A 27,274-nucleotide genomic window follows, 5' to 3' on the forward strand; every position below is an offset into this window, starting at 1 on the left:
ATCAGACCCATTTCTCTTACTTCTAATATGGTCAAAGTCATAGAGAGGGTATTACACTGCCGAATTACTATCTGGATGACGGATAATTTAATATTAAGTCCAAATCAAATAGGCTTTAGAACTAATTGCTCAATATGGTGTGCCCATGCTGATTTAGAGAGCCGCATCCAACTTGCCCGGAAAAGGAGAGAATATTCTGCTTTGATGAAATTAGATATAGCTAAAGCTTATGACAGCGTCGAACATTCAATTCTACTTGATATTCTGCAGCGTCGTAATTTCCCCAATTATATAACAGCGTGGGTGGCAGAATTTTTGCGATCAAGAGAATTTTATTGCTTCAAGGACGGATGCTCTTCGTCTAAATTCAGACAAACCCGCGGAGTTCCCCAAGGATCTGTCCTATCCCCACTATTATTTAATATATTAATGAGCTCTATCCCCACTTGTCAGGACGTGCACGTTTACGTGTATGCAGATGACATTGCATTTTTTGCTGCCGACACTGACATTAACACATTATACCAAAAATTACAAAGATACATGAGCATGCTAGAAGTATGGCTTCAGACAATTTGTATGTCATTAAACGTAAGCAAAAGCGCCATTTTAGTGTTCTCGGTCATAGATCCGGTTTCAATTTCTATAACTTATAAGCAAAAACCCATTCCACAGGTTGAGTCTCTAAAATATTTGGGAATCACATATAATGGAAAACTTAACTGGAGTCCACACATAGAGAGTGTAGCAGGTAAGGCACAACGTGCTTTAGGTATTCTGCGCAGAATGAGTAACCGGAAATATGGACTACGTAGGGATACATTGTTGATGATTTATAAAATGTATGTGCGCCCCATATTGGAATTTGGGTGTGTCTTGTTCTCAGGCGGCCCTGCTTATAAAATAAAGCCTCTGGTTCTTTTGGAGCGTGAGGCCCTACGCCTGTGTCTGGGACTCCCCAGGTTTGTGGCTATTAATGTTATCTACCAAGAAGCGCGCCTTCCAACATTGCCCTGCAGATTCCGCATCTTAACAGTTCAAGCATTCCTGAAATTTTACAGCTTGCCGCTTAGACGATCTGAATACGCATTCATTAATGATCCAAATTCCTTCTTCCTTGCTCATTGGCCTCGATTTCACACTCCACAGATCATATTTGTTCAAAAACAATTAGATAGCCTGAATGTGAACATTCGAGAGGTAATTCCGTCAACCGAATCACATCAGAATATTAAGATAGATTTTGATGACATTTTCCCCCCAAACTCTAAGTTTCAATCAGCCACTTTTTTAAATAACCTGTTGCAAGATTACCTAGCACACGTGCAAACAAATAACATAATAGCTACGGACGCTTCAGTGAACAACGAAAAGGCGGGCGTAGGCATCTTCTCGCTTCCGCTTGGCTGGTCATTCTCCCTGAGACTGCCAGACTTCACACCTGTTTTTGAAGCCGAGCTTTTAGCAATTCTATTAGCGCTCCGGAAACTACCGTCGAACTCAATAAGTGCGGTTATAATAACAGATTCACTTTCGGTCTGTACTTCGCTTACGGCTTCACCCAATTCGCCACCAATAAAGACGTTTCTAACATTAGTTCCTCCGCAGTTGAATTCTCTAAAACTATTATGGGTACCTGGACATTGTGGCTTACGGCTTACATTTAAATGAAATGGCAGACGCATTAGCGCGAGCATCCCTGAGTGGACCAATAATGCAGGTTCTTCCTTTGGTGGCTCACATAACAGCAATCAGATATAGAAAATATTCAATTCATAGAGATGTCAGTGAATCAATAACAACATGGACAGAATATCAGCACCTCAAATTTCCGTGGAAAATCCAGTGGTGTCCATCAAGACAATCAGAAGTAGCGGTCACGAGATTACGCTGCCGTGTCCCTCCATTAAACCTATATTTACACAGGACTGGTCTGACGCTATCACCTCTGTGTCCATACTGTCAAGAAACAGAATCACTAGATCATTATTTTTTGGCATGTCGACGATACAAATTGTTAAGAAAAAGACATCTAGAACTTCCGTTCGCAAAATTAGGGTTAATGTTATCACCAGAAACCATACTATCTTTCGGTGCGTCAGTTATAGGGGTCAGCCACAGGGACGTATTTGATGCCGTTTGCAGTTACATAACGTCAACAAAACGAATATATTTTTAACTTTTGTCTTGTATTTTATTGGTTTTTGTATGTTTTCTTATATATATATATATATATATATATATATATATATATATATATATTTATCATCGAATAAGTGGCACTTCAAAAAAATAGGTGAACGTTTCAGCACGCAATTCTTGGCCAATCCCCCAGTGTGGGTATGAGCCATAATATGAGGCTATCATCATCATCATCAGCGTCCGGTCGCGCATTTGCTGAGCTCCGCACTGCTAGCGTTCTTTCTACTGCCAGCCATGCACTACCTGCCACGTCTGCGCAAGATCGTCACCAGAAAGAAGAAGCTAAAGCCCCAGGTGAGCGCAGTTTGTGCTATCCGTTAGTTTACGCTTAAGAGCAACCACGACTCAGAAGGCTGCCGTTGATGTGCGGTAGCTCAGCTGAAATTTCCTCGTCGCTGACGATCGAAAGGTTTAGGCCCGCCCTGCCCGAAAGGTTCCTCGCACAACACTGCCTAGATAAAGACGTCGCGTGTCCCTGCAGAACTCAACGGATCCGCTAACAAATTTGTTTTGATCATAGAGTGCGCGTAACAAAATGTGTACCTTGTCGGCTAAAGGTTACGATTTACCCTTAACGATGTTCCCGCTTTCCTTTTCTAGGCTATTGGAAGGTAGAAATCTATTTCATGAAATTATTTCGCATCTAAAGTATAGCTTTGCTTGCCTAGTCCCGCAATTCTCACTTCAGAAGAGAAGCCATTTGGCATCGAAACGTGTAGTGGAATGGAAAATGACAGCTACAGCGATGAGACGCGTGATGGCGGCAGCTGGGAACGCGCGCGGCTGTTACCATGGTTACCGAGATGGAGCAGCGCTCCACCTGATCCCAGAGGCCATGTTCGTGCCATAGAGTTTCGAACCAAAATTACTTGAGGGAACCCGGCGCCACCATGAGAACGATGGTTAGTTGGTTAGTACATGGTTTTGTCTGATCTTCGTTTTGTATCTTGAGACGTACTTGAGGCTTCATTTACTACGTTTTATATGCCTTTATACGCCATTTCAACGCAACATATATATCTGCGCGCTAGCGTAACTGGCCACCTCATCAATTCAGTGGTGTCTGTCTGAGGTTACGAAGCAAGAGAACGAGGAAGGCGCCTGAACGTGAAGCGAATCGCGTGCCGGGGATAGTACGATGGAGCGTGTCCAGCGCGCGGCAAAGTACCGCCACCTAGAGGAATGTGTAGGTTACGTTGAGCAAAGTTGGGATGGAGAAACGAGGCGAAGCGTCGCGCAGGAGGAAAGTAGGTGGAGGTGGAGTTCCTACAGATTTTCTTGTGATGCCCACGTACCGGGGTCGTCTGCTCGTAACATCGTACTCGCGCGCTGTGGCTGTGTGTACGAGTGAAAGCGTGCGACGGTAAGCTGATGATGGGGGCTCAATCTCATGTGCTCAATGGGAGGAAGCGCGGTATCTCGTGGTGCGCATGGCACCATGGAACGGGGGGAGGGGAGGGAGGGGAGACGTTGTACTTCGGCCGTGCGTAGTCCACGGGCTTTATTTTAAAGCGATCTGCTTCGGGGGCACAGTCTAGGTGGGCCGACGGCTCGGACCTTAGCAAGTGCTGTGTTCTTACCGCTCAGTTTACGATGAAGTGACAGATATCACGAAGGTCACTTCGCTCACTGCTACTGCCGCGATTCCTCATGCCAGCGTTTTGACAGCGAGTGTCCGCGGCCATCGAGTATGAATGTTCATGCTTGCCTGTGCGCGCTGACACCGTGCTGGGTAATTTAGATAGTAAGCACATGTTCACAACGGTGAGTTTTACTCCAGCGGTCGTTGCTTATGGCGTGGTAGCGCGAGCCCTCTCTTGAAAACGATCTACGATGCGGAGAGTGTAGGCGCCAAGGCGACCGAGGGCGGGTAGCGTCGTGTGCCGTATAGCTACCGAGTGCGCTGTAGCACTAAAGCTTCCCCTTCAGGCGAGGCTTTCTCACTGCCCCAACTCGGACACCGCCTATTCGAATACATGTAAAACACAGAATCGCTTTTCTAAAATAAGCCCCGGGCCAATTTTATTGAAATTTGCGGCATTCGAGAAAAAATGCTAAATTCTAGTGACTGTTACAAGCAGAATTGCAATTTATGGTCTCAATTTCTTACTATGATTCTTATATATATGTGGGTTTAAAAATATGGAAACCGGAAGCTTAGTAATTTGTCCCTCTGCAGCAAAAGCAGATATCGCATCCATCGTAACATTCATAACATCCATAAATCGCATCCATCGTAACATTCAAAGCGGGAAAATTTGATATATATTAATTTATGTCCGTCGCGTGCGGTCCTGTAGAACTGTGATGCGAACGAAAGACTGACGCCACTCCGATGTAGCCACGTGCCCAGAAATTGGTAGGCGTGCCTAATCCTTGATTTAGGTGTCCTTTAGTGGCACTCGCACCTCTGCTTTAGTGTTTTAGGTTAACCATAGGCAAACGCAACGCACGAACCGAACTCGCAGGCAACTGTTTTTCAATAATTAGCCGGAGAAATATCATGCCACCTTGTTTGTGAGGTCATTTCTGGCGTCATTACTTCCGCTTTCTACTTCCGTGCTTCCAGGAATTTCGCTAAAGTCGTGCTCACCTGGCGGTTCTCCAATATCTACGATTCTGTGCTTTAGTGTGCGGTAATGAGTTGTTTCTAATTATTTCTACTTGTTCCAGACACTTCAATTACTCAACTTGTAACAATACGTATGCTCCGATATCATGTATATATCATGAAATCCATGAATTTTGTGCTGTACCATTTCCTATTTTTTCTCATTTATTCTGAATTTCGTCCCCGGCCGTTTCAGTGATTTCTGTGTAATTTACATTATTGCAGACACATAAGTAACTCAACTTGTGCTTCGTTATCACATCTATAATGAAACCCATGAATTTTGTACTATGCTATTTTTTATCTACTCTTTCCTCATTTATTCTGAATTTCCTCCCCGGTCGCATCGACAGGTGAACCGGAAGTGCTGTGCAAGAAACAAGTGTCATTCGATGCGTGTGCCACTAAAAATCCCCGTGTTTATTAGGCAGCCACGTTTTATTCCTGTTTCTTAGTGATGTCACAGGGCCGTCCACACCAGGGCTTGACCACAACAGAGATAACCGAAAACACTAGAATTACTTACGTGACAATCTTAAACGTTTAAGGAGATTTTGCAACATTGCTGCTATGATTATAGGTGCATTTGAAAACCATTTATAACACACGGAATTTGTCAGCTTTGGATGTGCTATTAGATGTGATAGACATAATTGGGATATTGTATTTGATTGCTCAGGTACAGAGCTGTAAACTTGACATACTCGTTTTCGGGAAGTTTTCAATTGTTGACAATTTTTATAAATGCGATGGTGTAAATAAATAATCCGCTTCTAACAGTAATTAGATTTAAACTTTTTTAAAATGCAACAGGCCTAATCAAATATAGTGTAGTGGTTGCCGAGAAAACGATTTCTCCTTTCGTATATATTTACACAGGAGCCGCCAAGCTAAAGCTCACCCTTAGGCTTTAACACAATTTTAAGAATAAAGAAATTCTGTAATCGGAACGAAACGATGGATCTTGGCAGGTCGTTTAAGGACGTGGAACACTTGATTAAGCATTGGTGATCATAATTATTGACACAAATCCAACGCCTACGCTGGAAAGCGAAGCTTTTGGGAAGGGGCTAATTAATTGATATAAAACCAAATGCGATGTGAGTTGCGTTCATTCTCATCCCATCCACTGTGTAATCTGAGCAATGCTGATGCTTATATATAGCCAAAGTGAAAACCTTTATTGACTTCAAACCATGATTATGCTTATGCAATATACGGTTCATAAAGCTAAGCCGAAATGCAAACACCACTTCATGCAAGTGCGCATTGAGACGTTAACGCACTGGTGCCACGACGTGAAGACGAAGTTTGATGTTTGTTGAGGATACAATTGTGGAAAGAGGGATTTGCCGACAGATGTAAGACGCGAAATACAGTGGTATAATTGATATTTACTCGATAATTAATTACTGCAACTGTGGCCTAACGGACACTGGCGGCCATACTTTCCCGCGCACGAGCTCTCGCGCACACGTGCTCTCGGTCACGTGTAACGTGACGTAACACAGGCACCTTTAGTCTGAAAAAGTCACCTCGCTTTCACACCAAAGAAGTATGCTCACGACTGTGACCTAGGTATTACCGCGATAGCGTTAAGAGCCCCGTGTCGCAGGAAATCCGGTACCGGCGTCCCGCGTCCAGCGTCTAATTAAGTTGTTCCGAACCGCGCATACCCAACCACGCAGGCTCTTCATGCAGAGCCGAGACGTTACTGAAGGAATTGAATTTCTCCAAGTAAAACGCTTGAGGAAAAGTCGTAAAGTACGACTTACTCAAAACCAACAGACGTGGACAGCGTCAGATTGTAATTTAAATATGCGAGAAAACATAATCCCGTTGCGCGGAAATTAAACTCAAATCCGTTTTCCAGTTTTTATCATTCAAAAAGCGGCGCGCCCGGTTCCTTGCAAAGGCGTCCAGATGGCGCTCGCCTACGCGCATCTGCGGCCCATGCAAGAGCCAGCGCTTTTACCAGAAAAGTCGCCTTCGTGCATTGCGTTCGCTGCCAGCGTTTGCGGGTAAACATTATGGCTACATAAGCTGAAGCATGAGGAGCAGTCAGGGATCTTTGAATGGTATCACGTTCCACACTTAAAGGCGAAGCTTAAGCGCGCACAAAATTCTAGAGCGTAGAGGGTTATGCCCGATTCCAAAGGTCCATCCCGCCGTCAGACACGTAATTGTTTAAGTTTCTACCTGCAGGCTATTTGAAAAGACAACAGCATCTGTAGAAACGGTCAGCCAAGTCTAGAGGGGGTTGCAAAAAGTGTTAAAAAAAACCTTGGCTCTAAAGTGATGTAGCGGTGTCAATGCGGTGGTATAATGGTGACGACTATGCGTGGTCGTCATTGTATCGGTTTCTGTCCGACGACGCAGCTGACGAGGCCGCCCCAGCCGCTGGACTTCTACACGGAGAGGACCAGAGCCTCGATGGCATCGTGTGCGGCGCCCACAGAGCCTTCGCGACCCTTCGAACATGGACTGAGGCGCCAGATGATACGCGAGCGTGTGGCCGCGGCGGTAGTCGTGCCCGAGGAACTGCGCCACTGGGCAGATGACTTTCCGTGGCGCCGTGCGATGTACGCGGCCATCGTCGCGGCGGTCATCGTGGGCGTGTGCGCGGCGGCGCTGATCGTGGCCCAGAAGGTGGAGGTCGAACCGCGCATCTGCGACGAGGACTGCATGTTGTACACCAAGGTTCGTGTACAAAAAAAAGTCTATGGGCACTTTGCTGAGCTAAGCTGCGTTAAGCGAAATACTATCTATGGATGCCCCTGTAGCTCTTGTTTGAACTGTTCTGCGAACGGACACCGCCGTGGACGGTAAGCATGGGATGCAATCACAGCAATATGGCTGAAAGGTTTGTCGCCGATGTGCGCACACCCCCACGCGCATGTTCTCGCTCTCCCACGCGCCCAGTCGCACAGCGCTACTCGCATGGCGCCTCCTCTCCTAGCTCCCCTCGCCGGTGATCACCGCTTTCCTGCGTTCACCACGGACTGCGCCCGGACATTCATGAGCCACTAAAGGCTTTCGCCTTAGCATGATCACCTTCGCGGAAATACGTGCGACGAAGGGTTTTATGCTGTAGCTGATTCCACATTGAGAGAAGCGCTAAGTCCACGGGCGACATTGCAGGCCTGCGAGCGCTTGTGTAGCCTTCAGACTTGTGCATGTTTTCACTGTAGTACGGGTGACTCCGTTGCAATGTCTCAGGGGCTGTGGCACGCACTGAGCATGAGGATGAGGTCGCCCGGTCGCGGCGGTCTATTTCTATAAGAGGTAGAGTGTAACGAGGTTGACGTAGGCCGATGCTTCGTACGCGTCGTCAAGAATCCCTGTGATGGTCTTAATTTATTCGACGCTATGCTGCTACGGTGTAAGGCATAGCCACTGCCTTGCACTGAAATGTCACCGAGCCTCATGAAAAATATTTGATTGATGCTGAAAGTTGCCAGGCGCCCCCAAAGTAATGTTGTACTGCCTTGGCTGCGCCAATTATTTAAAGGGTGTCGTAATAGCGGAAATATAGCAATAGGAAGTGTTCTGAGAGGCATTTTTGGAGAAGCGAGCTAGCACGACAGGCAGTTGCCCATTGCCTTGACCAACAGCCGTAATGGATGCATCTTCATAGAGATTACGTGACGTTCACGTCAGTGCCCCTGCCTACATGTTTCATCCTCTGTGTCCTACACTCTTATTGAAGTTCTTTGTAGTTACAACATAGTTTTCTCAGCATTCTATACCGTGGTAGTTCAGTTGGTAAGGGTAGATGTAGTAGCGTTACCGACTAAGCAAAGTAGCCACTGTTGATAATGAAGCTCAGCTAACAATTCTAAATGCAGTTAGCACCGGAGGAAACAAAATTTGTACCCTATTACTGATATATCTAATCCACTCACGAATTTCGCACCGGGCCGTTTTGATGCAGGGAATGAACTCGAAACGTGCTTAGTTCACTCTGTAGCTCTTTTACAATAAAAAAGCAGTTAATCTTTACTGAGAGTGAAATAATTATGCACGAGGAGATGCTGTCAAGACCCCCGACGTCCCAGCTAGCTGTTGTGCAACTTTTTTTATCGATCTTTCTCTGTTGGTGATAGCTGATGTTTCGGAAATCCGCGAGGGTGATATTTTATTACAGCTTCAGTTACACTCCTCTTTAGTGCCCCTTCATTATCGTTAGTTTCAGAATAACAAAACAAACAAAACTAAAAAAAAACCAAAACAAACCCAGATCAGTGCACTTCACACAATAGTTTCCCCTCAGTGCATTAGAAATTACCACGATCCCCGTATCCTTCGCGGCAGCGGTGTCTTCATGGAGCTTCTTTAATTATTGTTGCTGCCGCATGAAAGAGCCACCAACAATGTTTCGCAACGACGTCTTCTTTGCATAGGCAGTGCATAAAGCTGGTGCATGCTTCTTCAGAACGGTTAGTGATATGCGCAAGTAATTATTGTTGTACATGGGAATATCCACTTCGGTCATCGTAGTGAAATAGGTGGTCCCCATGTGTGTTATCTACGACCAACTACGTTTCTAATTCGTATTCCAGTGTAGCCAGCCTTCTGATGCGATGTCTCGGCGCTGAACGCAGAGTATCAGAGGGATTGATTGCGATAGCGATTATACGAATGCCTCAGGCGCATTCACGCCGTCGCCACTGCCGCCGTCGTTGCGACGCAGTCCCACTCACGGCGCATGCGTGGCTCGCTCGCGGAGATTTCGAGAGTCTCCAAACACGTGGCGTGTGTTTGGCTGCAAAAACAAAGAAGCAAGCGAAGTGGGCGTTCCGTCACCGCTACGCTCATTCGCCTCGGTCGCAGAGCAAGGGCTGGGGTCTGGCTCACGCTCCAGGCTACTGTCAACTGGCAACGCACAGTCGATAGGCAAACTAGCGTTTCTGCTCATCTGCCGTGAGTGTGAGCGCTAAACTAACGATGTACCCCAGTCAGGCGGGCAACCTTGGTGTCACTTCGAGCGAGTGCACTTCGCCGTTAGTGTCACTCGCAGGCTGTGAAACGGAAAGGTTTAGTGACACTTGCTGTGGCATGGACTGGCCATGGAGTGTGTTCGAGGAACTCCGTTGCATTGAAGTGTGTAGCCTGTATGGCAAGGCGTCAAGGATAAGGGAATAAATGCTCGCAGGAGAGTCACCGCCAATTCTAGGACCACTTTTACCGTGGAGGTGTATACCATTACCTCTCCCCCCCCCCCCCCCCCCCCACCGCCTAATGAATTTGTCGTGTTCGCGGGTGAAAATAATCGCTTTCTTGGGCCGATCCCGGAGGCAGTACCATCGTAGGCTAAAATAGAAGTGAAAAGTGTGAAAACTTACTCCGATAACACGCACAGTGCATGACACATGTTTCGACAAAGACGAGCATTACGCACACCTTCGATCAACGTGATGGATCATAAGCCAGTAGCTAACAATGGGAGGCACAGAATGATTGATAACCACATCCGATTGTAACAGGCGACTGGAGGTCAATACTCATATCAAATATAAACTAAAGTGCAGGTTTGTTACAGCACAGTGTGTAACGCAGGACGTGACGTCACTACATTACATATAAGCAAGCAGAGCCAGGCTAGTAAGGAATTGCATTTGTGTTCTGACCATGCTGTGGGAAAGCCACGTATAGTGAGGATTCCTGAAGAGCAGCGCGCATGCGATGAGTCATGCACTAATTGTGGCCATGTTGTCCCTGCAAACGTCTTAATGTCATCTGCCCACCTAACTTTCTGCCGCCCCCTGCTGCGCTTCCCTTCCCTTGGAATCCATTCCGTAACCCTTAGTGATCATCGGTTATCTTCCCTCCTCATTACATGTCCTGCCCATGCCCATTTCTTTTTCTTAATTTCAACTAAGATGTCATTAACTCGCGTTTGTTCCCTCACCCAATTTGCTCTTTTCTTATCCCTTAACGTTACACCTATCATTCTTCTTTCCATAGCTCGTTGCATCGTCCTCAATTTAAGTAGAACCCTTTTCGTAAGCCTCCAGGTTTCTGCCCCGTACGTGAGTACTGGTAAGACACAGCTGTTATAAACTTTTCTCTTGAGGGATAATGGCAGTCTGCTGTTCATGATCTGAGAATGCCTGCCAAACGCACCCTAGCCCATTCTTATTCTTCTGGTTATTTCAGTCTCATGATCCGGATCCATGGTCACTACTTGCCCTAAGTAGATGTATTCCCTTACCACTTCCAGTGCCTCGCTACCTATCGTAAACTGCTGTTCTCTTCCGAGACTGTTAAACATTACTTAGTTTTCTGCAGATTAATTTTTAGACCCACTCTTCTGCTTTGCCTCTCCAGGTCAGTGAGCATGCATTGCAGTTGGTCCCCTGAGTTACTAAGCAAGGCAACATCATCAGCGAATCGCAAGTTACTAAGGTATTCTCCATTAACTCTTATCCCCATTTCTTCCCAATCCAGGTCTCTGAATACCTCCTGTAAACACGCTGTGAATAGCATTGGAGAGATCGTATCTCCCTGCCTGACGCCTTTCTTTATTGGGATTTTGTTGCTTTCTTTATGGAGAACTACGGTGGCTGTGGAGCCGCTATAGATATCTTTCAGTATTTTTACATACGGCTCATCTACACCCTGATTCCGTAATGCCTCCATGACTGCTGAGGTTTCGGCAGAATCAAATGCTTTCTCGTAATCAATGAAAGCTATGTATAAGGGTATATTATATTCCGCACATTTTTCTATCACCTGATTGATAGTGTGAATATGATCTATTGTTGAGTAGCCTTTACGGAATCCTGCCTGGTCCTTTGCTTGACAGTAGTCTAAGGTGTTCCTGATTCTATTTGCGATTACCTTAGTAAATAGTTTGTAGGCAACGGACAGTAAGCTGATCGGTCTATAATTTTTCAAGTCTTTGGCGTCCCCTGTCTTATGGATTAGGACTATGTTAGCGTTTTTCCAAGATTCCGGTACGCTCGACGTTATGGGACATTGCGTATACAGGGTGACCAGTTTCTCTAGAACAATCTGCCCACCATCCTTCAACAAATCTGCTGTTACCTGATCCTCCCCAGCTGCCTTCCCCGTTTGCATATCTCCCAAGGCTTTCTTTACTTCTTCCGGCGTTACCTGTTGTTTTTCGAAATCCCCTGGACCATTTTCTCTTCCATTATCGTCGTGGGTGCCACTGGTACTGTATAAATCTCTATAGAGCTCCTCAGCCACTTGAGCTATCTCATTCATATTAGTATGAGATAGCGGCTAGGATAGCGGCTGTAAAATGAGTCGTCTTCATTGACCGATAGGCTCCAAGACTCTGGCAGCAAATGCACTTTTGTGCGAGACCTGAAGAGACACGGTTCGTATCGTAACTGCCTGCCACAATATGGAGCCCGAACTGAGCGCATGCTGAACGGCCCACTCTTCGTCGTCTTCAGGCCCACGCTGCGCGACGGGACCGCACTGCGCTACATTGTCGATCTCTGCGGTGGCCTGGTGGCGCGCACACGTGACCTGCTCTCTCCAGACGAAGGTAGTGCACCGCAAGCATGGCGCCCAGACGAATGCGCGGTACCGCGTGAGTGCACTGGAAACGCCACGAGAACAGTCAGCCTAACGTACAATTTTTGACATCAGTGAGGCCAAAAAGAAAAAAAAGAAAAAGCTTGAAATCTTAATTATCGACGGATTCCGCCATTTCGACCAAGTTGAATTTGTAGTACATTGCCTGCTTGCATTGGCTCAACACAAACGGACTTGTTAGTGCGCTTACAATATTTATATTTTTGATGGTGGAAGTTCTGGTACAGGGTAGTGCGCATTTCGCTGCGGCTGTTCCAAAACAGGTTTTGCACTAATCGGTGCACTATTACTGCTCAAATTTTTCTGAAACATGGCGTTTTGGAGTCTACAACGTTTGGTATAACACTTCCCACAGTTAGTTGCCAATTTAAAAGGAATATTTGAAATTTACCTTCACCTATGCGGATGGGAGCTGCTGCCGTGATGGCGCAAGCATAACGTTGTGTTGCCGCCTGCCTGCAGCAGCTTAGAAAGTAGGATTTCTTGGAGGGCAGTTGTGTGTGGCCCGCTCCTGGAAGAGCCCTAAACGTACCTATTATTATCAATGCTTCACATTTCAATGCGAAATGTTAATTTGATCAGCATTCTCAGGGTACTTGACGCATTTACTGAGGTCTGTCTATCGGTCTGCCTGCCTGCCGGCCTGCCTGCCTGCCTGCCTGTGTATTTAGGCGTTTACCCGAGAACGTGAGTCGTTGGGTAGTACACGGCTAAATTAGTGTCTCACTAAGCTGCTGCGGTGAGGGAAAAGGGTTTCATACCAACCGTTGGACCGGCAAGTGGTACTGCACATGTGCTGCTGTTCAATGAACCTCTTTGTTGCCAACCTAGAGCAGCGTGTACATGCCACTTGGTCTTCGCCACTCTTTAACGAACCTCTTTGACGCCAGCTTGTGTCACTCGGTGTGTGGCACGAAATGAACATCGACATTCCTGCCGTATATTGTTTTGTCAGGAAATAAAAAAATTGTGCGCATGCAGAAAGTTTAGATCAAATGGCTCACCATGTTTTGTCAATGAACGAGCCAGCTAGCCAAGTGCTTTTCTCATAACTCTGACGCGTTGCTCACTACTCCTTGGCTGTGTGCAGCTACTCAACGAAAGCATGGACTGGTCGGTGGATCCTTGCCAAGACTTCTACCACTTCGTGTGTGGCCGCTGGAAGCACAAGTCGTCGGTGCGCGACCGCGTTAGCTACCGCTTCATCCAAGAGGTTGCCAACATCGCCAGGTGGGGGATAAGTTATTTTGTGTCTATAGAGTTCACATGCAAAACCACCACAGTGGTATTTGTTAAAAAGCTTGGGCGACTGGGTATTTCAAATTTCATCTAAAGAATTTCAAATTTTATATTCCCAAAGCTTTTTGGAATGGTTGAGAGCCGATTTCGTTTTTAAGTCATCGCTTTCTTCAGCTCTTTCCCCAACTGTGATATATGTCAGTTCCTGGCCATTTATGTGACTTTGAGGGTGACCTTGACACGTGATTAGGAGCGCTGAAGAAGTTGCGGTTGTAGTGCGTGCGTAGTTGTCAAACTTAGTTCCCTCAGCACTGTAACGCGACCCTCTAATCATTCGGCCACTGGAAGTGGTTTTCCCCACGGGAATAACAACTTCCTTCTTTTTTTACACCGGGAAAATGAAAAAAAGAGGATTAAAATTTCCGCAGACATGCTAAGGTTGAAGACTGGGCTTCTTGGTATAGCATACTAGAAGCTGGATTGCGCCACATTTTGACTGGACCGAGAGAAGGTCACACACACACACACACACACAAACACAAACAAACACACACACACACACACACACACACACACACACACACGCACGCACGCACACGCACGCACACACACGCACACACACACACACACACACACACACACACACACACACACACACACACACACACACACACACACACACACACACACGCACACACACACACACACACACACACACACGCACACACACACACACACACACACACACACACACACACACACACACACACACACACACACGCGCACACACACACAGCACGGGCATACACGCACTCACTTAGGCGCAGGTAGATTCAAAAAGGGAGACATAAAGACGTGCGTACCCGCCGTGGTTGCTCAGTGGCTATGGTGTTAGGCTGCTGAGCACGAGGTCGCGGGATCGAATCGCGGCCATGGCGGCCGCATTTCGATGGGGGCGAAAACACCCGTGTACTTAGATTTAGGTGCACGTTAAAGAACCCCAGGTGGTCGAAATTTCCGGAGTTCTCCACTACGGCGTGCCTCATAATCAGAAAGTGGTTTTGGCACGTAAAACCCCACAATTTAACTTTCTTTAAATAAAGACGTGCGCATGCGCAAATGCAAGTACACATGCTACACATGCTACCATAACGCGCTTAACAAATCATGCACGCACTCCATGCAAGAAAGCTTCAGTCATCAAACAGATCGTCTGGTAAAGGCTGGTTATCTTAAGTAGTTGCTGGTGTCAGTGTCAGAAATCATCCTCAGAAGTGTGAGCCAAAACAGAAAAGAACAAAGGGTGGATTCGACGACAGAAAAGGAAAAAGTAAAAACCGCTGTAGTGCCTTATATTCATCATATCTTCCATAGAATAAAAAAGATAGCCAACAGAGCACATGTCAAAGCAGTTTTCTCGGCACCGGATAAGCTTGGGAAGATGTGAAAAATGGTTAACAATGAATTCGTTCCAAGAGAGTGCAACATTAAGCATGAAAATCAATTTGTCTCTTGTAAATAGGGAGTTGTCTACGCCATTCTATTGTCATGTGGCAGGCTTAATGTCGGTCAAACGGGGAGATGCCTTAATGCACGCCTGAGGGAGCACAACAACAATGTGCATAATACAGTAAAAGGGCATCTGGGCATCCATTGTAGAGACTGCGACACTAATGCCTGCCATCCTGACTTCGCTAGAACACAAATTTTAAGTGAACACAGTAACCAACTAACCCGTGAATTCATCGAAGCAGCGCACATCGCCTGGTGAAAAGACGCATGCGTCAGTAGCCCCTCCTTATCCATTACGTCCAAAGAACTAGCATGTTTAGCGGCGGGAAGGATATGATGATTACAGGTATCTCCCCTGTTCAGTGCAGCGGGTAGGAATGATGGTGGATATATTGCTACGGGACAGCCGCCACAGTGTGGCTGCACTGATGAGGGCGAAGACGACGTGTGTGCCAGCTTGATATAGCGTCGCCATTTTGGCCTCCGTGAGCTTCCCTGTAAATAAATTGCAAATAGTATTCGGCTTCAGCTTTAAGTAACATTAATTTAGTGGAGGTGGACGTTCCCCGTAGCGGTCATGGAGCTTCGCAGCGGTCGCAACGGCAACAATGCAACTTCGGCTCCTGCTGGCGGCGCTTCATCTACGCAAGCGTCTCCGCCTGCAGCCTCGACCTACGTCGCCGTTTCACCACCTCGGGATCCTGGTGTTTTCAACGGAGTCGACAGTCCTGATGTTGACGTCTGGCTCGGCTTATACGAACGTGTCAGCACCAGTCACAGGTGGGATCCGACTATTATGCTTGCCAACGTGCTTTTCTACCTCGACGGAGATCCATTGGCGTGGTTCCAGACTCACGAAGAGGAGATCTCTACCTGGGATCTCTTCAAAGACAAGCTACGCGACCTTTTTGGCAATCCGTTTAGTCGCAAGTCAATGCTAAGAAAGCCCTTACCACACGTGTACAGACGTCGACCGAGTCCTACGTGTCGTACATTATCGACGTCTTGGCTCTTTGTGCCAAGGCTGACCCGAACATGACTGAGGACGATACGGTTAATCACGTCCTCAAAGGCATTGCTGACGACGCCTTCAATTTACTGGTATTTACGAACGTCACCAGCATCGATACCATCCTCAAGGAGTGCCGCCGTCTCGAGCGTGCTAGAGGCCGCCGGGTTTCACAGCACATCACGCGACTTCCCAACACAGCTGCAACGTCATCCTGTGACGACCTGTTCTACCAGCCGTCGCGATGTGACAACTTGACCAGCATCATTCGTCGTGAGGTTGAAGCGGCACAGCCGGCGGCCCCTTCATTCCCGTTACCTGTTCATTCTCCGGTGACAATCTCCTTGATCCAGGCCGTCGTCCGTCAAGAGTTGTCCAACGTCGGCCTGCAATCCATTCGTTCCGTACGCTCGGAACCTTTGTCTCCACGCACGTCCCCACCGCGCTCTTCTTACTCTTCTTATGGACAGCGCAACCCCTCCGAATGGCGAACCGTGGACGACAAGCCGATCTGTTTTAACTGCCGACGCATTGGACATGTCGCTCGCCACTGCCGCAGCCGCTGGGCTTCTCCGACGCGCTATTATCCTGATTACCCCCCTCGCCCCTCTAGCACATTCTTTTCCTTCGCCCCTTCTATGTCCGCTCCATGATCTGACCCTGTCACACATTTGACACGACTCCGCTACTCCCGCTCGCCTTCTCCCTCCCGCCGCCAATCTCGCTCGCCCCCGTCACGCCGTGCTCCTTCTCCGACCTACTCGCCGCACCCCCGACCGGAAAACTAGACAGTGCAGCTTCTGGAGGTGAAGCTGCATTGACGACATTGGCACGAAATCCTCGCTTCACCTTACCCACGAAGAAGAATCTTTTGGACGTTCTCGTCGACAATGTTCCTGTGTTCGCGTTGATTGACACCGGGGCGCATGTGTCCATTATGAATGCTGCTATTCACCGTCGGCTCAAGAAAGTTCTGACGCCTGCCCCGAACCGAGTTGTACAAGTCGTCGACGGAGAGTCTGTCGCTATTGTTGGCATGTGTTCTGCCCGACTCACCATTGATGAGCGGCACACCGTCGTTCTCTTCACCGTCATCGAGCATTGACCTCACGAACTCATTCTCGGTCTGGATTTTCTTGCGTATCATTCTGCCCTCAGTGACTGTTCGGCCGGCTCACTTCGCATTGACTTGCCTCTTCTTGCCGACGCTGTGGACCCCCCTCCAAGTCATCTGAGCTGCATGGATTTTATTCGCGTACCGCCTCACTCTGTGACACACGTCGACTTGTCCTCACCAGCTCTACCTGACGGCAATTACGTGGCCGCACCAATTCCGGCCGTTATGCTTACACATGGTGTTATCGTACCGCACACTTTGCTGAAAATTACTGGCAAGCGCACCTGCCTCAGGGGATTTCCTTGGCTATAATTAGCGCTTTGCAGGATGATGAGGTCGAGGCATTAATAGTGGAAGATCATTACAGCTCAGCCCATACCGTGAAGTCATCGCACGGTACTGACGTGGACATTAAGAGGATGGTTTTATCTGACCTTACACCTGCTCAAGCTGAACAACTTTGCCGCGTTCTTGTAGGCTATCGCGACATTTCTGACCTTGACAATAGACCCTTAGGTCAAACGTCCGTCGTGACCCATCGCATATATACTGGCGATGCGAACCCTATTCACCGACTTTCATATCGTGTTTCTGCGGCGGAACGAGCTGTTATCCAACAGGAAGTTAAAAAGATGCTTGCAAAGGACATTATCGAGCCTTCCTGTAGACCCTGGGCATCTCCCACCGTACTTGTCAAAAAGAAGGATGGGACGTGGCGCTTTTGTGTAGATTATCGCCACCTGAACAAAATCACAAAAAAGGACGTGTGCCCTTTTTAACGTATTGATGACGCTCTAGACTGCCTGTACGGTGCCACCTATTTTTCTTCTATCGCCTTACGGTCCGGCTACTGGCAGATATCTGTCGATGACATGGACCGAGACAAGACTGCATGTGTTGCCCCTGACGGCCTTTATCAGTTCAAGGTGATGCCTTTCGGTCTCTGTAACGCGCCCGCCACCTTCGAACGAACGGACTCTTAGCTTCAGGGGTTCTGGTGGTCCCCCTGTTTGTGCTATCTGGACGACGTCATCATTTATTCGCCCACATTCGACACGCATCTAGACCGTCTTTCAGCGTTTATTGACGTGTGCCGCCGCGCCGGTCTCCAGCTGAACTAGTCAAAATGCCATTTCTCTCACCGCCAAATCGCCGACCTTGGACACCTCGTAGACGCCAGAGGCGTGCGACCCGATCCAGACAAAATTCGCGCCGTTACGAATTTTCCTGTTCCGAAGTCTGCCAAGGACGTTCGTAGTTTCGTAGGGCTGTGCTATTATTTCCGACGCTTTGTGAAGGATTTTGCGACCATCGCACGTCCCCTTACCGACCGCTTGAAGAAAGACGCCCCTTTTTCTTGGGGTCCTGACCATGCCGTATCTTTTTCGCAGCTGACTACTCTCCTTACCATGTCTCCAATTTTGACCCACTTTGACCCGTCTGCCTCAACGGAAGTTCGGACTGATGCCAGCGGTCATGGCATAGGAGCAGTGTTAGCACAGCACTAGCGTGGACATGATCGCGTTATAGCCTATGCAAGCCGACTTCTATCACCCACCGAGCGCAATTATTCAATCGCAGAGCGCGAGTGCCTTGCTCTTGTGTGGGCTGTTGCAAAATTTCGTCCATACTTGTACGGACGCCCCTTCTGTGTCATCACTGATCACCACGCTGTCTGCTGGCTATCCTCGCTCAAGGACCCCACAGGACGACTCGCTTGCTGGGCGTTACGCCTGCAAGAATATACCTTCTCCGTGGTATATAAGACGGGACGCTTGCACAAGGATGCTGATTGTTTGTCCCGCTGCCCCGTCGACGAACCGGCTGATGCGGACGCCATCGCTTGCGTTTTCTCTGTGTCCCAGTTGCTTCAAATCGGCAACGAGCAACGGCGCGATCCTTCATTACGTGCCCTCATCGACCTTCTGGAGTCGACTCCTGGCGACGCCTCTCTCCGGATGTTTCTCCTTAAGGAGGGGGCACTATTCCCCCGCAGTTTTGATCCACATGGCCTTGACCTTCTGCTCGTCATTCCATCGCATCTGCGTTCGACTGTCCTCCAGCAACTTCACGATGCTCCCTTGGCTGGACACTTGGGCGTCTCGCGCACATACGACCGTGTACGCCGTCGATTCTTTTCACCGGGTCTCGCCCGCTCCGTGCGGCGCAATGTTGCCACTTGTGAGCCCTGTCAGCGCCGGAAGAAGCCCTCCACACCTCCAGCTGGATGTCTGCAGCTGATCGACATCCCACCCGAACCCTTTTTCAGTATTGTTCTAGACCTTCTTGGACCATTTCCTCTCTCGGGCTCCGGAAATAAATGGTTCGCCGTCGCTACCGATTATGCTACGCGGTACGCTATCACCAGAGCTCTCCCGACAAGTTGCGCTACTGACATTGCTGACTTTCTGCTCGATGACATCATTTTAGTGCACGGTGCCCCGCGCCAATTACTCACTGACCATGGCCGCAGCTTTCTGCCGGCAGTCGTCGAGGACATCATCCGCTCTTGCTCGACTAAGCACAAGTTCAGCACGTCCTACCACCCACAGACCAACGGCCTCCCGGAGCGCCTCAACTGGACCATCACCGACATGCTATCCAAGTACGTCGCGACCGACCACCACGACTGGGATCTTCACTTACCATATTTACCATATGTGACGTTCGCTTATAATTCATCGCGTCACGACACCGCCGGCTATTCACCATTCTATCTCCTAAATGGCCGAGAAACCGTGTTGCCCTTGGACACTTTGCTGCCCTCGGCCACACGTTCCGCCACTGAATACGCCCGCGACGCGATCGCACACACCGACCACGTGCGCCAGCTCGCCCGCACCCGTCTCGAGGCCTCACAGGAGCATCAGAGATGCCTCTGTGACTGCCACCATCGTGACGTGCACTTTTCTCCGGGTTCGCTGGTGCTTCTCTGGTCACCCGTTCGACGTTTGGGCCTTTTCGAAAAGCTGCCGTCGAGCTACACTGGCCCTTACCGTGTGCTACGACAAGTGACCGATGTCTTGTATGAAATCATCCCCACCGATCTCCCAGCGTCATCATCGGCTGCAAGTGACATCGTTCACGTGGCAAGACTAAAATCATACCATACACCCTTCACCGCGGATGTGTAGTATAAGCACCGGGACGGTGCTTCTACAGCGGGGGGTGATGCTACGGAACAGCCGCCACAGTGTGGCTGCACTGATGAGGACGAAGACGACGTGTGTGCCGGCTCGATATAGCGTCGCCATTTTGGCCTCCGTGAGCTTCCCTGTAGATAAATTGTAAATAGTATTCGGCTCCAGCTTCAAGTAGCAATATGTATGTTTTTTTGGTTTCTCCTATTGGTTGGAGCAGTTATATATGCTTCGTTCCAAGCAATAAACTTCAGTTGCAAGTCAGCGATCGTCCGTGTCGTTTCTCCCTGCTTGTCCCCGTGAACACCGCGCTGTTCCGTTTAAAATAAGTTTTTGGAAGGCACGCGGGCACCAGCGATTTCCCTGGAACTTTCCATAGTCATGTCTAAAAGCCGATACGCTTGACTCGCAGATCAGATTTCGATGATCCCCGACGGTGTTCGCCACCATCATTGTGGTCTGATTGTAGCCTGTTGTTGTGGCCACAGGTTCACTCAATAAAAACTGTTTCCTCAATAATAGTTTTCTGCTGAGTTCTTCACCGCTCTGCTAGATGACATCTGGTGGAAGTGTTAGCCCATTCATGTGCCGAACATCCCCACAAATCCCCGATCCAAGCCCTAAACCCGAGGACAACACCAACGTCGCCAAGGACCAGCGACCTAGCTGTAGGCAACGACTGCTACCGGAATGCGGACCTCTTCCTGAGAAGACCATGTGGATCAAGGCCAAGTCAACGACCCAATGGCAGTCCCAGCATCCATCATCCTGCTGTAACAACCTCGGGAACCAACAAGTTTCTGTGGATCACCGGCTGCAAACTCTGAAACCCGACTGGAGACATACGAGAGCATCACGATGTTCAACAACTAGAGCGGCTACGTCTAGCTGCGCCATGTCTATTTTTTTTTCATTGGAGTTTGCTGCTGGGACCTAGTTTGAGAACAGAGAGCGCCCTGGTTACTGAGGCCTATTTCATGAGAAATTCGTAAAGCTTTTCACCGGTGTCGTACAAAAGGAAAGGGCCGAACTTCTCTTAGGAATCAGGGTGCAACTACAGAACGAGAGCATCGCGATGTTCACGGACGAGGTGACTCGCCTCTTGCGCCATGCCGACCCTAACATGGCTGATGAAAAGAGTTCGGTTCTCGATTGTGGGTGTCAAAAAGCAACTATTCGCTGGATTAATACGCAACCCACCCAAGACTGTCGCATAATTTCTTCTGGAGGCCGCATCAATCGAGAAGACTCTTGAAATGCGGACCAGGCAATGCAACCGCCGTGCGCTGACAACGAACTACGCCGAAGCTGAAGCGCTAAGCTCCGACGACCTGCTCGAGACGATCAGAGTGGTCGTACGGAACAGCTGCCAAAGTTGTGCCCATAGTCGGAGCGCCAGGCTGATTTTGATTGCTGACATAGTTACTGGAGAGCTTCCGCGGTAATTGGAAGTACTGGAAGTTCCGGAATCGCTGCAACCCCAGCCGGGAGCGAAAACATAGGCCACCGTCGCCTACTGTCAAGGTCCAGCTCCGCGACCACGCCAAGGCTCCACAACACCGCAATTTCATCGCCCACTGCCGCCGCCGCCAGCATGTCCGCCAGTCACCCTGTGCAGCTACTCGAGGATGACGGGCATTCGGAGCACCCCCGACGAACGCCCGCTCAGCTATCACTGCGGGAAAGCGAGCCATGTATGTCGCCGATATCCATACCGCGGTTTGGGACGACGAGGGTTTGCCTTCAACGCGCCGTCAATGCGCCGTGCTCACAGCAATGTGAAGAGCCACATGATATCACCGACTAGCTTGCTGCCACTCGGTAGAGCCCTCAATGTTCGTCATCGCCCGGCAGATACCTGTCGCTGCAGCGCCGATCATACAGTGGTCCAGCTTTAATCCGGAAAACTAAATGCAGGAAACGACTGAGGTGGGGTTGCCTTCGTCAAACTGACGAAGATCATCTGCCGTCGATGGAGACGCCGAAAAGACTATCTCGACGACATATCAACAAGACGCCGCTTTGCCTACGAAGCCTGGAAGCAAAGAATACGCCCGCCAAGAAAGCCTTGACGACGCCACGTTAGAGCCACAGGTTAACATGACGCAGCTGTGATCCTATGCCCAAACCTAACTGCAACGCAAGAAAAAGAACCACTGGCTTCGGCGTGGTTCTTGACGCTCATGCAGTCAGCGCTTTAATAGACCCATCACCGCCCAGTTGAAGAATGTCAAAACTACATGGGAAGGCCCTCAAATTCGGACCGCAGGAAGAAGCCTAATAAGTCGGACAGGAATGAGCGCAGGAAGAATTACCGTTCGTGGCCGAATTCATCCTGCCATTTTTGTTGTCCTCTTATAGTGTTTTTCTTGATAGAATTTGTGCAGTTCAATTTCATCATTTTTTCTTTAGCTAGTTAAGTGGTTGTTTGTGTTGCACCGTGGCCACCGAGATATATGCGCGCAGGCGATGGCCTCCTTTTTTGTCGCTTCTCTTCTTTTTCGGGGGAGAACGCCTTCCTTGGTCTGCCCATCTTATGGGTGGATTGCACTACGAGTGCTCGAGTACGCCAGAGCATACTTCATCGCTAGGCGTAGCCCCCTGCACGCCTTATCACTAAAACAACTGCGCCGGGACGCACGCTCCTAGCTGTTGCGTCTCTATGTCTCGCTTAGCCTTTCCTCCTCTCCCCTTCCCTTTGCTTAGCTGCGCCGATTTTTCAGCGGTCGCCGGGCACGGCTGGAACTCAAGCTTAAGCAGCTCCGCCGTTCAAAATATCCAGGTGACGAAAGCTTTATTCCCACTGTGTAATAAGCATGCAAAATAAATATTCCATGCAAAAAGAATAATAGAAATTAAAACTGAAAGCAGGAAAGACTAGGTTTGGTAAGATATTAGCAGATATTGGTCAGAGATAACGACTCTGCAGAGTATACGTGTACAACGTGGTAGTTGGCATAATAAATGCTCAATCAACCCCATGCAAAGGGCAAGAAAGCAAGCAGATAAAGACCGTAGAATAGAAGAGAAAACCAGGCAACAATAATTAAACTCTTCTATCTATGATGAGCTACATCTTCGCGGATAATGATTGGTGTGTGATGGCAGCCTAATGATTGGTAGCCTAATGTAGGCTACGTATTTTTCATGAATTTGCACACGCTAATTGGTAAGTGTAGCGATCTGTACTTTTCGTAGATTTTGTTTGTGTGTAGTGCTGTGTCGCAGAGATGTCACCCAACCGGTCCCTAGTGCTTTCCATAGCTTGAAGCTCTATTGGCCGTCGACATTGAATCTCTGCAATGCATGCGCGAATTGAATCAGACCCAGAGTTAGTGCACAGCGATAACTAAGCCCCTCAAGCCAGTGCTAACCGCGCGCGCGCTCCTCCCTTCTGCAGACACGAGGACGTCCCGGCTGAGGGCCAGACAGCGGCGCAGAAGGCGGCACGGCTCTTCAAGTCATGCGAAGACATCGTGACGCAGGACACGGACTACGTGCCACGCATCCGCGGATACATGCGCGACGCCAACCTGCACTGGCCGGAGCACCCCGAGACACGGGAGATCGAGTCGGTGGACGTGTTTCGCAGCATTCTTGAACTCAACGACAAGTGGGGGTGGCCCTGCCTGCTAGACTTGACCGCCGACTACGTCAGCGATAGCACGTTTGAGGTAAAAAAATCCACGGGCACTTTGCTGAGCTAAACTGCGATAGGCGAAAGCCTATCTATGACTGCCTCTGTTGCCGTTGTCTGAAATGTTCTCCGAACGGACGCCACTGTGTCCGCGAGCATGGGATGCAAGCGAGGTGTCACCGGCTGTGATTGATAACCGATTTCCTGCGTCCTCCACGCACTGTGCACGGACACTCGTGAGTCACTAAAGGCTTACGCCTTCCAATAACAAGGACGACCGAAGAGGCGTCGTGTGTTTTAAACATTGCGGGTGTATATAGTGACGCGTCATGCTAAACTAATTGCTATATTTCAGAAGTGCTAACTTCCCGACGCCCAGCTCGCACGCAAGAAGATCTTACTTAGCATGCTTAAGAATCGCGAAAAAGTTGTCATATATATATGTGATCTTACAGTTAGTGTCCCACTGCCATACCTGGCGCCATCCACCTAATTGTGGGATAAGTATAGGCAGCAAATAGATTGACGGTTTGTCTCCTAGGTATCAAATGATGCTACTCATAAAGTATTAATATATCAGTATGGCATTCTTGTCCCAGATTTCTCGGACGTGAAGCAAGCTGAAGCAGAGTACTAGAACCGCACACCGCGTAAGATTTCGAGACATTTCTTTTCGCTATGGATTTACATCGCATCAATGGTTTCGCTATTTCCATCGCAACAATGCTTTACCGTTCGAACAAACTGCTTTACTTTTTAGCTGCTCCTTCAGGTCATTTATCAATTTGCAGGTCTTCGCACGTCCTACCAGAGGCCTTGATCAGTTCCAGTTCCACGCGGCGACGCTTGGCGTGGGGTCGCCAGCCCATCGGACGTACTTCGATGCGCTGTATGCCCACTATGGTGGAGGCGTCCTGAATGGCGTCACCTTCGAAGAGATGCTCAGTTACGAGCACGACATCATGCTGCCGCTGCTAGAAGCGTACCACGCCCCGCCCAGGAGATATGTGTTCGAGAGGAATCACTCGGATACCTCGGGAACGTGGGAACGGTGGACCAGCGACATCGAAGATTTCTACGGTTTGACCGGAAACGAGCGGGTAAACCCACAACCTGCTATGTGCTATTTACTGTCTTCAGTGTTGCTGGCGATGTTCGAAGACGGGCTCTTTGACGCTGTTGCGTTAAAAGGCGGCAGGCGATGCTGCCCTGGTTTGCTGCTCCAGTTCACACTCTGGCAGCAGACAGTTTGCTATGACTGCAGTAGCGTCAAGCCGCGATTTGGCTTTTGTTTATCATTAAAGTACAACTGCAACGTCAAGCGTTTTTTTTTGTGAGTGAGTTAGTAATCGCGAAATACTGCGGACATATTTATCTAAGGAGAGTCATTACAAAGAACCGGTGCTGCCAACAAAAGCACTTTACATTACAGACACACGAACGCTTTAGGTTACCATTGAAACTAATGGTGATTAAATTCTGCGAGCCCCATTTGCAAGCCGATCTCAGTTGGACATGGTTTCTGCTTTCACTGAAACCGAATGTGTAACTGTGCTATCATCAAATTAGGACACTGATCATTAGGACACTAATAGACGACAGAAACGGACGAGCGTTAATTACGTTTCAAGGAAAAAGGTAATTAACAAAATTGAATTGATGTGCACGAGTATTAAACAAGTATGCGTTGTTTCTAGTTGTAGATTGTGGGAAGATTGACCAAAACTACGTCGTAACATCAAAGTCGAACCGGCAGACGAGATATATGTTGTTATTTCAGTTTCTTAATTTAATTATTATATATACCCCGGACACAAGGTCTATGCAGGAAGGGCTAAAGAAAAGAAAACACTGAACAAAACATGTGAACACAAAAAGTGCAAAAGTGAGAATTGTCACAAATCCAAGCGATTCTACTGATCAATGGTGCGCGAGAAAAGATGAGTATTTGAATATGCTTGTTCAATGATGGTTATGGCGAGTCTGTCTCGTTATTAATGGACGTACATAAATTGAGAAGTTGGATGCCACTTCGTTCCAGAATAAAAAAAAAGCTCACCCATATTTTACTCGTGTCTCATTCTGAAATTCATTATACCATTTCTTTCAACCCCAGGAATCGCAAAAATTGAATCGATACAGAGGCCATCGCTCATTCTCTAATGTCTACTGGGAAAGTTAAGTAACAAGAGCCACCATTGCTCATGCTCCTCCAGCTGTCTAATACAGTAACGGCTCATACTTTTGCACACACTAATCAGCGCATATCTGTTTTTCCACCACGTGCGAACAACACTTCGTTAGCACCGGCTCACGGATTGCGAGATTCCCTGCGCCTCCCAATGTACGGCCTGCGAGCCGTATCCCTAGAGCCATAAGTCTAGATGCCATGTAAACACTACAGGCTATAAAATCTCTACGCGCCGTGTCCAGGCTGTCGACTGCGTACACTCTTCAGGCCACGCATAGGTCACAGGCAATCCCAAACTCTCAAAAGTGCACTGTGGACAGTACACCAGCCAACGAACAAGTACAGCGAACACGGAGCTACTTAACCGACGTCTGACAAAGTGCATACTTAGGAAGAAGGAAAAACTAATTAAGCGATCCCAACAAATATTCATGTCTTCGTGGGAGAAAGACGAATGCGAAATGTGGCAGAGTCTTCTACCACTCAAAGACAAGATAAATTTGTTGTCTTTTCTCCCTCGGTGTTCTCGACAAGCAAGATCGCAGCTCACGCTTACGCGCACCGCACGCGCGCGCCCTCCCAGATCGAGATCGCCACCAGCCACCACGAATACTTCAAGCTGTTGATCGAGCTGATCAAGACGAAAGAGACCATCGTCGAGCTCATCATAGGCTGGATGGCCGTCCAGTTCACCGCGCGGTTCGCCAACCGGCAGCTCATCGCCAACCACTACAACACTCTGGAGGGCGCCGAGGAGTTCCACCGGAAGGGCTGCTTCGCCTTCGCCAGCTACCTCATGGGGGCCGCCCTGTTTCTGCCGTTCCTGGAGCGCGTCTACACCGAACCAGTGCGCACGGACGCGCGGCGCATTGCGAGGGAGGTGCGTCGCGTCGTGTACCAGAGGCTCGATCGTGCCACCTACCCGTGGGCCGAACTCGACGTGGCCTTCAAGTACATGGAGATAGCCCGAATGGACGACATCGAGGCGAGGTTCGGAACCGCATGGCACCTTATAGTAAAGTGAATGGGAAGTGAAAGCGTTTT

The 27,274-nt window shown here is 48.6% G+C and overlaps 1 protein-coding gene across 1 annotated transcript in view; it reads left to right on the plus strand.

Annotated features, from left to right (window-relative positions):
- Positions 1–2,377: 2,377 nt before the first annotated feature.
- LOC139049543 (endothelin-converting enzyme 1-like) overlaps positions 2,378–27,274 on the plus strand; it is a 28,478-nt gene continuing 3,581 nt past the window's right edge. The window contains exons 1-6 of the mRNA XM_070525089.1: positions 2,378–2,496; positions 7,193–7,513; positions 13,476–13,615; positions 23,803–24,076; positions 24,831–25,139; positions 26,814–27,220. Of these exons, the coding sequence (XP_070381190.1) occupies positions 2,437–2,496; positions 7,193–7,513; positions 13,476–13,615; positions 23,803–24,076; positions 24,831–25,139; positions 26,814–27,220 (1,511 nt within the window). The 5' untranslated portion in view covers positions 2,378–2,436. The remainder of the gene's footprint in view (positions 2,497–7,192; positions 7,514–13,475; positions 13,616–23,802; positions 24,077–24,830; positions 25,140–26,813; positions 27,221–27,274) is intronic.

Source organism: Dermacentor albipictus, chromosome 9 (genome assembly GCF_038994185.2).
Source record: "Dermacentor albipictus isolate Rhodes 1998 colony chromosome 9, USDA_Dalb.pri_finalv2, whole genome shotgun sequence".
Lineage (NCBI taxonomy): Eukaryota > Metazoa > Arthropoda > Arachnida > Ixodida > Ixodidae > Dermacentor > Dermacentor albipictus.